Source organism: Hypanus sabinus, chromosome 19 (genome assembly GCF_030144855.1).
Source record: "Hypanus sabinus isolate sHypSab1 chromosome 19, sHypSab1.hap1, whole genome shotgun sequence".
NCBI lineage: Eukaryota > Metazoa > Chordata > Chondrichthyes > Myliobatiformes > Dasyatidae > Hypanus > Hypanus sabinus.
This window is the reverse complement of record NC_082724.1, coordinates 58,045,569-58,060,765: the sequence shown is the minus strand read 5'-3', so window position 1 is coordinate 58,060,765 and position 15,197 is coordinate 58,045,569. Positions and strand designations below refer to the sequence as shown.

Here is a 15,197-nt window from a genome sequence, read left to right as displayed (position 1 = left end):
AGGACGATGAGAGGCAACATGATAGAAGTATATGGCTGAGAAGTTCACTTATACTACTCAGAGGGTTTGAACTAGTTTGGCAGAGGGATGGGAGCAAAAGCACTTGGTCAGAATATATAGGGATTTAAGGAAAGTGGATGTCATGGCCAGCAAGTCTGTTCTGTGAGAACAAACTTAAAAGACACAATGTGACAAACTGGTTGGAGTGTGCTGATTTTAGTGCTTGGGATGTTAAAGCTAAGTATGATGAGAGTAGTACATTGTGGCCATTAGCTTAATGTTCCAGGGTTTTGATGCTTCAGAAATTATAAACAAAAAGTGGAAAAGGTGGCAGGGTGTTTCATTGTGTGTAGATTCAGGTGTAGGCAACCTTGAGCACAAATGATTTTCTAGCATGCGTTATTTATTAATTTGAGGCAAAACATAACTAGGTGTATTTAAATGGATAATTTCCATATTTCAAGTTTTTTATGGCATTTATCTGACCCACCATCTGCTCATTAATACGTGATCCAGCTCACAGAGACAAAAAGGTTGCTGACCCCAATCTAGTCCAAGGTTTGCAAATGTCAGATTTGTTCTGGGATAGGTAATCGTATCTGGATCAAATGTGTGCTATACTTGGCAGGAAGGTCTTTGACAGTTAATGAGAAGGATATCGTCACCTACATGCAGGACAGGAGGTCAGCTTGGACCAGCAGAAAGGCTTTGACGGCTATGATGTACGTGGTGGACATACTCTAAAATGGGCTTTTGAATCCAACTGCTCTACACAAACCAGTGGTGCAGTCCAAATCAGTGGGTGGGAAACAACTTTCATATCAAGTATTGTCAGACAGGGTTGCCCATTCACCCCTGTCTTCAGTTTATCTGGGATCCAAGATGGAACAGATAAGATGGACCACAATGCACAAGTTCCTGGACAATGGGCAAATTTACCCAATGTTGCCCTTGCCCTAATGGATGATTGCATCGGGTTGGTCATCTAAATACATGGGCACTAACTACCACTACATGCTGAGGTTCTATCTATCTTGAGTGTTATGAAGGCTGGATCTGGGCCCAGTGCCATATAATGTCAGTCAGCTGGACAGTACCTGTTCTTCAGGGAAACATTCTTAAAGACCAACACCTTTGATCAGCCAGTGGTCAGTGCAGAACATCCTGCAAACACTGCAGAAGAAGGACTCAATGAACACTTTGGGGTAGTTTCCTGAGCAGACTGGGCCATCTGGCAAAATCCCTCAACAGGCACTGAGATCTTGTCTGGCTGATGACGAGAGGGGCCCTTCCAGTCAGATCATGCATGCCCAAAGCATCACTCCTACAGCATGCTGCTCATGGGACGACAGTAGTGGGGAAGAGATGGTAGGTCACCTCTTTGCAGACTTCGGATTTGCTAAAAGAGTAAGGACAAAGATGAAAATGCCTGTGTCATGGTTCATTCTGAATAGCTGCATGAAAAAGTTCTCGATCTACAGGCTGTTCCCAGGGACACACATCAACTCAGTTGACATGCCCTTTGGTCAGCATGTCAGGATGTCTGTTGAGTTCTACCAACTGGCACATTCTTGGCTATGCTGAACCATTTTTCTGCCTCGTCCCACTGACCTGCACCTGGGCCATATCCCTCCAAATCCCTCTCATCCACATACCTGTCCCAAGTTTTTCTTAAGTGTCAAAAGTGAGCCCACATTCACCACTTCATCTGGCAGCTCATTCCACACTCCCACCACTCTCTGCATGAAGAAGCCCCCAATGTTCCCTTTAAACTTTTCCCCCTTCACCCTTAACCCAAGACCTCTAGTTTTTTTCTCCCCTGGCCTCAGTGGTAAAAGCCTGCTTGCATTCACTCTATCTGTACCCATCATAATTTTATACACCTCTATCAAATCACCCCTCATTCTCCCACGCTCCAGGGAATAAATTCCTAACCTATTCAACCTTTCTCTGTAACTCAGTTTCTCAAGTCCCAGAAGAATCCTTGTAAACCTCTGCACTCTTTCAACCTTACCAATATATCCTTCCTGTAATTAGGTGACCAAAACTGCACACAATACTCCAAATTTGGCCTCGCCAATGCATTATACAACCACCTCATAACATTCCAACTCAAACTCAATACTTTGATTTATAAAGGCCAATGTACCAAAAGCTCTCTTTACTACCCAATCTACTTGTGAAGCCACTTTTAGGGAATTATGTACCTGTACTCCCAGATCCTTCTGTTCTACTGCACTCCTCAGTGTCCTACCATTTACCTTGTATGTTCTACCTTAGTTTGACCTTCTGAAGTGCAATACCTCACTCTTGTCTGCATTAAACTCCATCTGCCATTCTTCAGCCCATTCCTTCAACTGGTCCAAATCCCTCTGCAAGCTTTGAAAACCTTCCTCACTGTCCTCACCTCCAATCTTTGTATCATCATCAAATTTGCTGATCCAATTTGCCACATTATCATCCAGATCCTTGATACAGATGACAAATAACAATGGACCCAGCACTGATCCCTGTGGCACACCACTAGTAACAGGCCTCCACTCAGAGTAGCAATCCTCCACTACCACTCTCTGGCTTCTTCCATTGAGCCAATGTCTAATCCAATTTACTACCTCTCCATGTATAGCTAGCGACTGAATCTTCCTAATTGACCTCTCATGCGGGACCTTGTCAAAGGCCTTACTAAAGTCCATGTATACAACATCCACTGCCTTCCCTTTATCCACTTTCCAGGCAACTTCCTCGAAAAACTCTTAATAGATTTGTTAAACATGACCTGCCACGCACAAAGCCATGCTGACTTTTTCTAATAAGTCCCTATCTATCCAAATACTTGTAGACCCAATTATTTACCTACTACCGATGTCAAATTTACTGGCCTATAATTTCCCAGCTTACTTTTTGAGCCTTTTTTAAACAACGGAACTACATGAGCTATCCTCCGGCACCTGACTCGTGGATATCGACATTTTAAATATTTCTGCCAGGGCCCCTGCAATTTCAACACTAGTCTCCTTCAAGGTTCGAGGGAATACCCTGCCAGGTCTTGGGGATTTACCTACTCTGATTTGCCCCAAGACAGCAAGCACCTCCTCCTCTTTAATCTGCATAAGTTCCATGACCTCCCTACTTGTTTGCCTTGTTTCCATAGACTCCATTCCAGTTTCATAGTGTAGAGTTCTATTACTGGAGAGGGAAGGACAAAAATTTGCTTACAGTTCCTGGTGTTTACAGTTATTTTCTATAGTTTTGCTAAGTATGTCCACAGAAAAAGAATCTCGGTTGTATGCGATGACATTTATGTACTCTGACAAGAAATTTTACTTTTAACTATGAACATCTACATAGAGATGCCAAAACATACAGTGAGTGCATTTTTCCGTCAAATCAAATCAACGGGGATTGTGCTAGGCAAGCGTCCCTACCCTTTTGGTGTCAACTATAGCAAGCCATACATCTTTGAAATAAAACCATAAGACATACGAGCAAAATTAGGCCACTCTGCTCATCATTTATGGTTAAATAATATTTATACTTGAACTTTATGGTTGGTGCAGATTTACCATAAGACATAGGAGTAGAATTAGTCTGAATATGCTCTGCCATTCCAACATGGTTGATTCATTATCCCTCTCAACCCCATTCTCCTGTCTTATTGCAATCTTCGACATTCTGTCTAATGAAGAACCAATCAGCCTCTGCTTTAAATATACAGTACTCAATGACTTGGCTTTGACAGCCAACCGTGACAATGCATTCCACAGATTCACCACTCTCTGGCTAAAGCAATTCCTTCCCTTTGCTGTTCTAAATGTACATCCCTCTGTTCTATGGCTGTGCCCTCTGGTCCTAGACTCACTCACAACAGGAAACATCTACGCATCCATTCTATATAGGCCTTTCAATATTCAGTATGTATCAATGAGATTTCCCCTTATTCTTTTAAACACCAGTGAGTACAAGCCCAAAGCCATCAAACCATCCTCACACATTAACCCTTTCATTCACTGAATCATTCTCATTGACCTCCTCTGAGCCCTCTCCAATACCTGCACATATTTTCTCAGATAAGGGGCCCAAAATTGCTCAGAATACTCCAAATGTGGTCAGACCAATGCCTTATAAAACCTCAGTATCACTTATTAGTCCTTGCAAAATGAATGCTAACATTGCATTTGCCTTCCTTACCACTGACACAACCTGCAAGTTGGCCTTCAGGACTCCTAAGGGACTCCTAAGTCCCTTTCCGCCTCTGATTTTTGATTTTTCTCTGCATTTAGAAAATAGTATATTGTAGCGGTGTGTTACACGCAGCGCTAAAATAACGACACGGAGTCGGTAAACTACAGTCAAAGTTAAGTTTATTTGAACTTCACAACATTGCTTTTAAAGCCTCCCTCAATCCGTCCTCCCCCGCGCAGATGCTTCGAGAGGCACGTACTGACACCCCCTCAGGCTTTCTCCCTTTGTTGCGGACCTAGCCTTTGTGCCTGCACACTGGCTAATTGTGAGCTGGTTTGAGTGTGCTAGTAAGTGGGTCGCCACATAACCCCCCCCCCCACCCCAGAACCGGCGATACACCCCCCAATGTCCACAGTCTGGGCCAGACCCTGTTTGGGAGGTCTGCCTCTGCACCGCGGTGTCGGAAACTCGACCATTTGCGCCAGGTCCACATGTGCAGGTTTGAGGCGGTCCACCGTGAAAACCTGCTCTTTCCCCCCAACGTCCAGCACGAACGTGGACCCGTTGTTCCTGAGCACCGTGAATGGCCCCTTGTAAGGCCGTTGCAGCAGTGGCCAATGCCCGCCCTTTCGTACAAACACAAACTTACAGTTCTCCAGGTCTTTGGGTATGCAGGTCGGGTTCTGCCCATGCTGCGAAGTGGGTATGGGGGCCAGGGCACCGAGCCTCTCGCGTAGTCTGCCCAGGACTGCTGTGGGTTCTTCTTCTCGCCCCCTTGGGGCTGGTATGAACTCCCCGGGGACAACCAGGGGTGCACCGTACACCAACTTGGCCGACGAAGCGTGCAGATCGTCTTTGGGCGCCGTGCGGATGCCGAATAGGACCCAGGGAAGCTCGTCCGCCCAGTTAGCTCCTCGCAGGCGGGCCATGAGAGCCGACTTCAGGTGACTGTGGAAACGCTCCACCAGTCCGTTCGACTGTGGGTGGTAGGCAGTGGTGTGGTGCAGCTGAGTCCCCAACAGGCTGGCCATCGCTGACCACAGGCTGGAGGTGAACTGGGCGCCTCTGTCGGAGGTAATGTGGGCCGGTACACCAAAACGGGACACCCAGGTGGTGAGCAGTGATTCGGAGGTGGTGTCGGTGAACCGGTCCACGATAGTCAGGAGGTGCCGCGCTCTGCGCGACACTGGCAGGGAGCCCACAATATCCACATGAATGTGGTCAAAACGCCGGTGGGTGGGGTGGAACTGCTGCGGCAGAGCTTTGGTGTGCCGCTGGACCTTGGCCGTCTGGCAGTGCATGCACGTTCTGGCCCATTCACAGACCTGCTTGCGGAGACCGTGCCAAATAAACCTGCTGGAGACCATCCGGACCGTAGTGCAGATGGAGGGGTGCGCCAAGTTATGAATGGAGTCGAAAACACGTCACCACCAAGGTGCCGGGACGACGGGACGGACTGGCCGGTGGCAATGTCACAGAGTAGGGTCCTCTCACCTGGGTCTACGGGGGGGTCCTGGAGCTGCAAACCGGAGACTGCATTCCTGTAACTCGGGATCTCCTCATCTGCCTGCTGTGCCTCTGCCAGCGCCTCAAAGTCTAAAGGGTGTGAATGTTAGGGCGAGAGAGCGCATCTGCCACGACATTGTCCTTACCCGAGACGTGCCGGACGTCCGTCGTGTATTCAGAGATGTAGGACAGATGGCGCTGCTGGCGGGACGACCAGGGATCGGACACCTTCGTGAACGTAAAGGTAAGCAGTTTGTGGTCCATGAACGCGGTGAAGGGCCTACCTTCTAAGAAGTACCTGAAATGCCGGATTGCCAGGTATAGCGCCAACAGTTCCCGGTCAAAAGCACTGTATTTGAGCTCGGGTGGCCGCAGGTGTTTGCTGAAAAACGCCAGGGGTTGCCAGCGGCCCGCGATGAGCTGCTCCAGTACTCCACCGACTGCCGTGTTAGATGTGTCCACTGTGAGGGCGGTAGGAATGTCCATTCTGGGGTACACTAGCATCACGGCGTTTGCCAAGGCGTCCTTCGTTTGAATGAAAGCGGCGGCTGACTCCTCATCCCAGGTAATGTCCTTGCCCGGACCGGACAGCAAGGCAAACAGGGCATGATCCGGGCAGCTGAAGGGAGGAAGCGGTGGTAGAAATTGACCATACCTACGAATTCCTGAAGGCCTTTGATCGTGGTGGGTCGGGGGAAATGGCAGACCGCATCTACCTTAGCGGGCAGAGGGGTTGCCCCGTCTGTGGTAATCCTGTGGCCCAGGAAGTCAATGGTATCGAGCCTGAATTGGCATTTGGCCAGGTTGATGGTTCGACCGTAGTCACTCAGCCGGGCATAGAGTTGACGGAGGTGGGACGGATGCTCCTGACGACTGCTGCTGGCTATGAGGATGTCGTCCAAATAGATGAATGCGAAGTGCAGGTCACGTCCCACCGCGTCCATCAACCGCTGGAACGTCTGTGCGGCATTCTTCAGGCCGAACGGCATGCAGAGGAACTCGAAAAGGCCGAACGGGGTGATGAGAACCGTTTTGGGGACATCGTCCGGATGCATCAGGATTTGATGGTATCCGCAGAGGAGGTCTACCTTGGAGAAGATCCGTGTGCCGTGCAGGTTTGTTGCAAAGTCCTGAATGTGCTGTGTCCTGGTCGAGGGAGCTCACCACGTAGTAGTAACGGGTGTCCTCTGAGGTTATTTGCCGAACGTGGAATTGGGCTTCTGCTGGAACCATAGGTGAGGTTGTAGCATCCAGAAACTTGGCAGTTTCAATGAAACCGCATGAACAGATGCGGCGTCATTCATCTCCGGTCCAAAATCGTTTGGACCGTCGGGGTCACCAGTTGTAGCGGTGTGCTACACGCAGCGCTAAAATAACAACACGGAATCGGTAAACTGCAGTCCAAGTTAAGTTTATTTGAACTTCACAACCTTGCTTTTAAAGCCTCCCTCAATCCGCCCTCCCCCGCGCGGATGCTTCGAGAGGCACGTACTGACACCCCCTCAGGCCTTCTCCCTTTGTTGCGGACCTAGCCTTTGTGCCTGCATGCTGGCTAATTGTGAGCCGTTTCGAGTGTGCTAGTAAGTGGGTCGCCACACTATGCCTTTATTCTTTCTACCAAAGTGTATGACAATACACTTGCCTACAGTGTATTCCATCTGTCACTTCTTTGCCCATTTTCATAATCTGTCCAAGACCTTCTGCAGAATCCCTGCTTCCTCAACACTACCTGCCCCTCCGCTATCTTTGTATTGTCTGCAAACTTGACAACAAAGTCATCAATTCCTTCATCTAAATTGTTCACATACAACATAAAAAGAAGCAGTCCCAATACCTACTCCAGCAGAATACCACAAGTCACTGGAAGCCAACCAGAATAGGCCTCCTTTATTTCCATTCTTTGCTTCATGCCCGTCAGGCAAACTTCTATCCATGCTAGTATCTTAACTGCAATACTTAACTTGTTAAGCAGCCTCGTGTGGCACCTCATCAAAGGCCTTCTGAAAATCCAAGTAAACAACATTCATTGACTCTTTTGTCTACTCTATTATTTTCTCAAAGAATTCCAAAAGATTTATCAGGCAAGATTTCCCCATAGGAAACTTTGGCCTACTTCATTATGCACTTCCAACTACCCCAAAACCTCATCCTCAATAATGGATTCCAACATCTTCCTAACCACTGAAGTCAGGCCAACTGGCCTAAAATTTCTTCTCTACTGTCTCCCTCCCTTCTTAAAGAGTGGAATTGTCTAGTCTTCCAGAACCATTCCAGAATCTAGTGATTATTGAAAGATAATTACTAATGCCTTTTTCAGAACCCTAGGGTATAGTCTATCTGATCCAGATGACGTATCTACCTTCAGACCTTTCAGCTTCCCAAGCACCTTCTCCTCAGTCATCACAAAAACACTCAGTTCTGCCGTGACACTCCCAAATTTCTGGCATACTACTAGTGTCTTCCACAGTAAAGACTGATGCAAAATAATTATTAAGTTTATCCCCATTTCTTTTACTTATTACTACCTTTCCAGTGTTATTTTCCACTCTTGCCTCTCATTTACTCTTCATATATCTGATAAAATGTCTGGTATCCTCTTTGATATTATTGGCTAGCTAACCTTCAGACTTCATCTTTTCTCTCCTTATCTTTTTTTTAAGTTGCCTCCTGTTGGTTTTTAAAAGCTTCCCAAATCCTTTAATGCTGTACTAATTTTGCAATGTTATATACGCTCTCTTTTGCTTTTATGCTGTTCTTGATTTCCTATGTCAGCCATGGTCTCCTCATCCTCCCTTTAGAATACTTATTCATTTTCAGGATGTATCCATCCTGCACCTTCCAAATTGCCTCTAGAAACTCTAGTCATTGCTTTTCTGCCATCATCCCTGATAGTCTCCCTTTACACCCAACTTTGTCCAGTTCCCCTCTCACGACCGTCATTCCCTTTACTCCACTGTAATATTGATGCATCTCACTTTAGCTTATCTCTCTCAAACTGCAGGGTAAATTCTATCATATTATGATCACTGGCTCCTAAGGGTTCCTTTACCTTAAGCTCCTATTCAAGTCTGGTTCATTACGTAACACCTAATCCAGAATTATCTTTCCCCTAGTGGGCTCAACCACATGCTACTTTAAGAAGCTATCTCGTAGGCTGTCTACAAATTCCCTCTCTTGAGATCCAGCACCAATCTGGTATTCCCAATCTTTCCTGGTCGGTCGGGGCATCAAAGGATATGGTGAGGGTATGGGGTTGAGTGGGATCCAGGATCTGTCATGATGGAATGGTGGAACAGACTCAATAGACTGAATGGCCTAATTCTGCTCATATATCTTATGGTTGAGACCCTTCAGCAGGACCTCCCCCATCTTCCCTGAGTCCTGCTGAAGGGTCTCAGTCCAAAACATCGGCTGTACTTCTTTCCATAGATGCTGCTGGGCCTGCTGAGATTCTCCAGCACTTTGTGTGTGTGGCTTAGATTTCTAGCATCTGCATATGTTCTCTTGTTTGTGATTGCTCTGATTACAGCCATTTTTATTTCCCATTGAAATTTATATCTCACACCCTGGCTACTGTTTGGGGGCTTGTATGTAATTCCCATCAGACTTTATACTCTTGCAGTTTTTTTAACTCTACCCACAAGGATTTGACATCTTCCAATGGTATATCACCTCTTTCTGAGGATTAGACTCCATTTTTTACCAACAGATCCACCCCTCCGCCTCTGCATAACCGCCTCCCCTTTCGATACAAGGTTTATCCTTGGATGTTAAGCTCCCAACTATGTTCTCCTTTCAGCCACAACTCAGTGATGGCCCCAACATCATATTTGCCAGTCTCTAACTGTGCTACAAATTCATCTACTTTATTTCATATTATGCATGGGAATATGGGAGGAAAACAGAGTTCCTGGAGGAAATCCACAGAGTCACGGAAAAAATGTAGAAAGTTGTTACAGACAGTTGAACCCCAGTTGGTGATCACTGGCGCTGTAATAGTGTTATGTTAACCACTACGCCACCCACATTTTTTAGGACAAAAAGCATCCACCTTGAGACTTTAGCAAGAAGGTTTAATGAGAAATCTAAAATTCTTTGGAAGTATATATGAAGCAAGGGGGTAGCTAAGGAGGTAATGGATCCCCTTAGGGATGAATGGGTATCTATGTATGGATATCAGTTTTCACTAGGGAAAAGGACTGGGAGGCTGGAGAGTTAAGGTGGAGCTGCACTGACATTCTGGGAAATGTCTGTGTCAGAAAGGCTTCAATGTAGAAATACTGGATACGTTCGAACAGATCAATGCCAAGAGGCTCACAGGATTTATCACAGCATTCTAAGGAAAGCAGGAAATAAGATTGCTTGGGCCCTGAAGGAAATTTTTGCATCTTTGATAGTCACAGATTACATATAAAAAGATTGGAGGATAGCTAAGGTTGTCTCCTTGTTTTTAAAAGACAGTAGGGATAAATCCAGATACAACAGGCCAACGAGCATCACCATCAGTGGCAGGGAAGTTATTGGAAAAGAATCTGAAGGGCAAGACTTGCATTCACTTGGAAATGCAAGGACTACTTAGGAGGAGTTGGCATGATTTTGTGCAGAGGAGAACATATCTCACTTGGCATGGTTTCATGCAGGGGAGAACATGTCTCATAAAACTGACTGGAGTTTTTGAGAAGGTAATTAAGAATATTGCTAAAGACAGGGCAGTATACATAGTTTTTTTTTAACGAAAGGCTTTTTAACAAAGTCCTGCATAGTCGGCTAGTTTACAAGGTAGGCATGCTGGCAAACTGGATCTAAAACTGTCTTTGTGATAGGAGGGTAGTGTTGCAAGGGTGTTCCTCTGATTGGAAATTGGCAACAAGTGGTATACTGCAGGGGCTGGTGCTGGGAACTTTGTTGTTTGTAACATATATGAATGAAACTCAGCAATCTAATTAGCAGGTTTGATGATGACACAAAAATTGTCGAATTTGTAGTTGGCAAGGATAAGTGGGACATGAATAGAAAGCTGGGAGGAGTGGTAGCAGATAGAATTTAATCCATTAATGTGTGAGGTGATAAACTTAAGCAGGTTCAACTTCTGGTAAGACTTGCTGAGTTAATGACAGGGACCTTAGGAGCATTGATGTACAGAGGCCTTTGAGTGCCAACCGATAATTGGTAAGCCTACCCTCAAGGCCAAGGCATGAATAAAAGATTTAAGATGTTATGCTGCAATTATACAAAATATTAGCAATATTTTGCACCATTCTGTTTCCACACTGCAGGAAGGTAGTAATAAAAGTAAATGCAGAGGAGATTCACCATTATGTTGCTTGCAGTGGGGGGCAGCAGTTAATTCAAATATCACTGGAATGTTGGAGACTGAGGGTATGACCTTATGAATGTTTATAAAATTCTATGGGGCTTCTTTAGTTGTTTTTTTCCCAGGGCAGGTGAGTATAGAACCAGAGATTAGAGCACTAAGGATAGTGATTTTAAATTAGATCTGTTTTTCATACAGAGGGTTGTGAATAACTGGAATGGGCTAGCAGAGGAGGTAATAGATGCACATACAATTACAACCCCTAAATGGCAGTAGGTCAGGTACTTGGATAGGAAAAAAGTAGAAGTATGTAGGACAACTGTGATTTGTGTAAATAGGCATCATAGGCACCAGAAGGTGATTGTTTACTGGACTGCACTGCCTGAGGAGGTCGTGGAGGCAGACACTCTCACAACATTGAAATACCATCAGGATGAGAACAAAGGCATAAAAAGCTACAGACCAGGTATTAGTAAATACAATTAGTATGGGCGGGTACTTAATGGTAAGCTCTCTGTAGATCTGTGCTAGTGCTTGTTTTCTGTCTCTTTCCATGAATTTGGAGAGATGGGGACATTGTTAAGGATGAGAGATTTTAATTGTTTGTTATGTTATTATGGAGAGTTTGTAATGGGGCAGGAGTATAGTCATTTGTTAATAGGGAAGCAATATTTATAAGAGGAGTTTATTGGTTTTGGTTGATGAGGAGAATGTGGCTATAAGTGGAACAGGTGCTATTGAAAATCTTACTGATGTGAAATGTGAACTTTCAACAGTTAGGTGTTTATGTTGGCATTCAATTTGCTAATTTCAGGAAATAAAGTCTTAATATGGCTCTTTTAATACTCCTTTGAAAACTTTCCAGGATGGTTTGCATTGTGTCTTGTGTCTATGCACCAAAATCTTATATCCCTACATAAATGGATCAACAATACTGGTGCCTTGTCAAATGAACTTAGGTTGACCTACAAGCACTTTGAGGGACAAGAAACATATCTCCAAAGCAGCTCTTCAAAATCTTCCAGGTTAGCTAGCAGGATCAGTTGATCAATGTCAGTGTCCTCTTCCAGGTCAAAATGGCCTGCACTACTGTCTACACGACCAGTACTAAACTCTTGAAAAGCTGAGAAAGCAAAGGATACAGAAACAAAAATGTCTCCTTGAAAATAGTAACACTCTTGCTGACTCCTGGTGACTTTGGTCCGTGACTCAATATGACTCATTCAGGATGGTTTTGAGAACCTCATGTGCAACAATAATTCCCACATTGGCTTCAGAACTCACAAAACCGAAGTGGAGGCGAGCCCTGTAGAGGAATTATCTAAGGAGTAGTAGATAATTGGTGACGGCAGAACCAGCAGTAGCAAAGTTTCCTTTGGCTATGACAAATGGCTTCCATTCACAAAATCGTTTCAGTGTCTGGAATCAGAGGGATTGGTCCAGCGACGTGTTTGTGATTGGAAGCCTGTGATGTGTCCCAGGAATTCGCAATTGGATCCTTAGGAGTCACTTAGGATCTCGGCTCTGACGGTAAATTAGCAGATGACCAGATCACCGGTGCTTCCCACAGCAAGAAGTGTCTGGAGATTGTCCATCCCCAACTGTACTCCAGAGATGTGGGACAAATGACTTAGAAAGTTGGGTAAGAACTGTCACCAGGTTTGTACGCGCACCACCCAGCATGTAGGCCAGCTGAACACTAAAGAGATGCCAGTATCCGAAATAGTGACTTGACACAGCAAGGTCCCCAAATCTGCATCGATGGTCGTGCTCCTCCAGCTTGATTCCTCAAACGATTAAGTCTGGTTGCCATAGTTACATAGGAGTTTAGGCAGAAAAAAGCCGTATCGTCCGCTAAACTTCGGTGAGCGGCAACGGGCGTCGCAGTTCCCGAACACTGGCCCACCTCTCTACGATACAAAATACGCTGCAGATTCTGGGGTTAAAGCAACACGCACAACATGCTGCCCGACCTGCTGAGTTCCTCCAGCGTGTTGCATCCCTCTGATGTTGCGTGTGACATGACGCAATCACGTAGCGTGGACGTCAGAGCCGCAGTGTTTACAGGGGACTGTGTACTGTTCGCCGAGCCCAAGGGGAGGGAGAAGAAGCGCGAGCCGAGCGCAGCACGAGCCCCAGGGAGGGAGAGCGGAAGCAAGCCAGCGCGAGCCCGACGGACGAAGAGGCCAAGGCCATTGCTGCCATGTACCGGGCCCTCTACACCTTCCACTCGGCCGAGCCGCATTCTCTGCACTTCACGGCCGGCGAGAGCTTCGTTATCCTGGAGCGGAGCAACCAGCACTGGTGGCTGGCGTCCAAGAGCAGCACCGGGGAGGTGGGCTATATTCCCGCATCGTACATCCACAAGGACGAGGTGAGCAGCAGCGCATCACATTAGTATTCAGTGGAGCGGCCCTTCCACCCACTCACTGTACGACTGCCGGCCTTGGGCTCTGGCTCCCGGCGCAGTGTTTGCCTCAGGATTCGGGTGCCTATAGCTTCTCTGTGTTTTTAGTAGCTGTAGGGCCGGAGGCCGCACGGGATGGTTGAAGACTGTGGTGTCGGGGGGACGCTGGAGCGGCTACCCTGTGTGTGTGTGTGTTGGGGGGTGGTAGTTAATGCGAGTGGTGTCCCATTGTGTGTGTGGGGTTATGATGGGGTGGTTACCTAGTGTGTGTCTGTGGGATTATGGGGTGGTTACCCTGTGTGTGTGTTACAATAGGAGTGGTTTCTCGGTGTTTTGGGGGTTACGATAGGATTGGTTTCTCTGTGTGTGTGTGTGTGAGGCGGATATAGGTAGGTCACTGTTTGCGGATGATGGGGCCTTGTGGAAAAGAGGTAGGAACATGGAGCTACAAACAGGAAGCTATAAGGAGCAATTGATGAAGTGGTGGAGTGGGGTTATGATTGGGAATGTAGATTTTTAGTAGAAAAAACTCAAACTGTATGTTTCACCAGGAAAAGAATTGAGGTAGGGAAAAAGTTAAGGATGTATGGGATAGAATTAGAAAGGGTTGGATCATTTAATTTTCTGGGAGTTATATTTGATTCATGGTTAACATAGGCAGATATAGCAGGAAAGTTGAGAAATGTAAAAAAGTAATAAATGTGATGAGATGTTTGACTGGTAGGGAATGGGGAGCAAGGTGTTCAGTGTTGAAGAGAATGTATATGACTTTAGTAAGATATGTGTTGGACTAATGAAATGTAGCATATGGATCAGCAGCTAGGTATCTTATAAGGAAACTGGATGCGATTCAGGCTCAGGCTTTAAGAATGTGCGTGGGGCTTTTAAAACATCACCAGTATCAGCCCTACAGGTAGAATTGGGAGTAATGCCTTTGAAGCTAAGAAGGAAGAAATTGATGGCAAATTACTGGGCTAATTTGGGGCACAATGATTCTCACCCTGCAAAAGGAGTGCTGAGAGAATGGGAAGTTTCAGAGGGATAACTTTAGTTGGGTAGGGAATGATATTGCGAAAGAATGTGGAGTGTTTGATCTAAGGATAAGTTCTTCAGTAGTTTATCTGGTTGTAGCTCCATGGAAGATTGCATGGCCTGATGTAGACTGACATTTGTTAGAGGTAAAAAGGCAAGGAAAATATAAAACCGATTTGGTAGGTACATTTAACTATCATGTGATGGAAAAGTATAGTGGTTATACTCAGATTTATACGGATGGTGCTAAGGAGCCTGAAACAGGACGGACGGGGTTTGGGGTGGCTATGCCAGTAAAAGAAATTGGAATCAGCAGAAGAACATCCAATAAGTTAGGGGTGTATACTGTGGAGATGTTGGCAGTGTTGGTTGCGATGGGTGGAGAAAGCTATACTATTCAAAATGTTGATATTCATCCTCAGTTCTAGCAAGTTTAAAGTCTTTTCACCCAAACAGCCGGCAAGATGTACTTTATGAAGTCCTTCAGTCAGTCACAAGAGTTGCAAATCAGGGAGGTCAGGTAAAATTTCTATGGGTTCTAGCTGTTGTAGGGGTGAAGGGGAATGAGAGGGTGAATGAGTTGGCAAAGAGTCAGAAAATATAGAAATGCACATTAGTATCAGCAAAGCAGAGGCTTAAGTGTATAATCTGGGAAAGGATTATCCAAATGTGGCAAGAAAGATGGGACAGAGAGGGGAAAGGGAGGCATTTATATCAAATACAAAAGAGTGTTACAGCTACTAGGGTAGGCAGTGG

At 45.8% G+C, this 15,197-nt stretch overlaps 1 protein-coding gene across 3 annotated transcripts in view; it reads left to right on the top strand.

Moving 5' to 3' along the window:
• The first annotated feature begins 13,047 nt into the window (after window positions 1–13,047).
• The window catches only part of LOC132377949 (NCK-interacting protein with SH3 domain-like), a 213,071-nt gene continuing 210,921 nt past the window's right edge, over window positions 13,048–15,197 (top strand). For all 3 annotated transcript variants that reach the window (XR_009506852.1, XM_059944474.1, XM_059944473.1), the window contains exon 1: window positions 13,048–13,376. Coding sequence is in view for 2 of the 3 variants with exons in the window: in XM_059944474.1 (XP_059800457.1) it covers window positions 13,206–13,376 (171 nt within the window). In the remaining variant the exon portion in view is untranslated. The remainder of the gene's footprint in view (window positions 13,377–15,197) is intronic.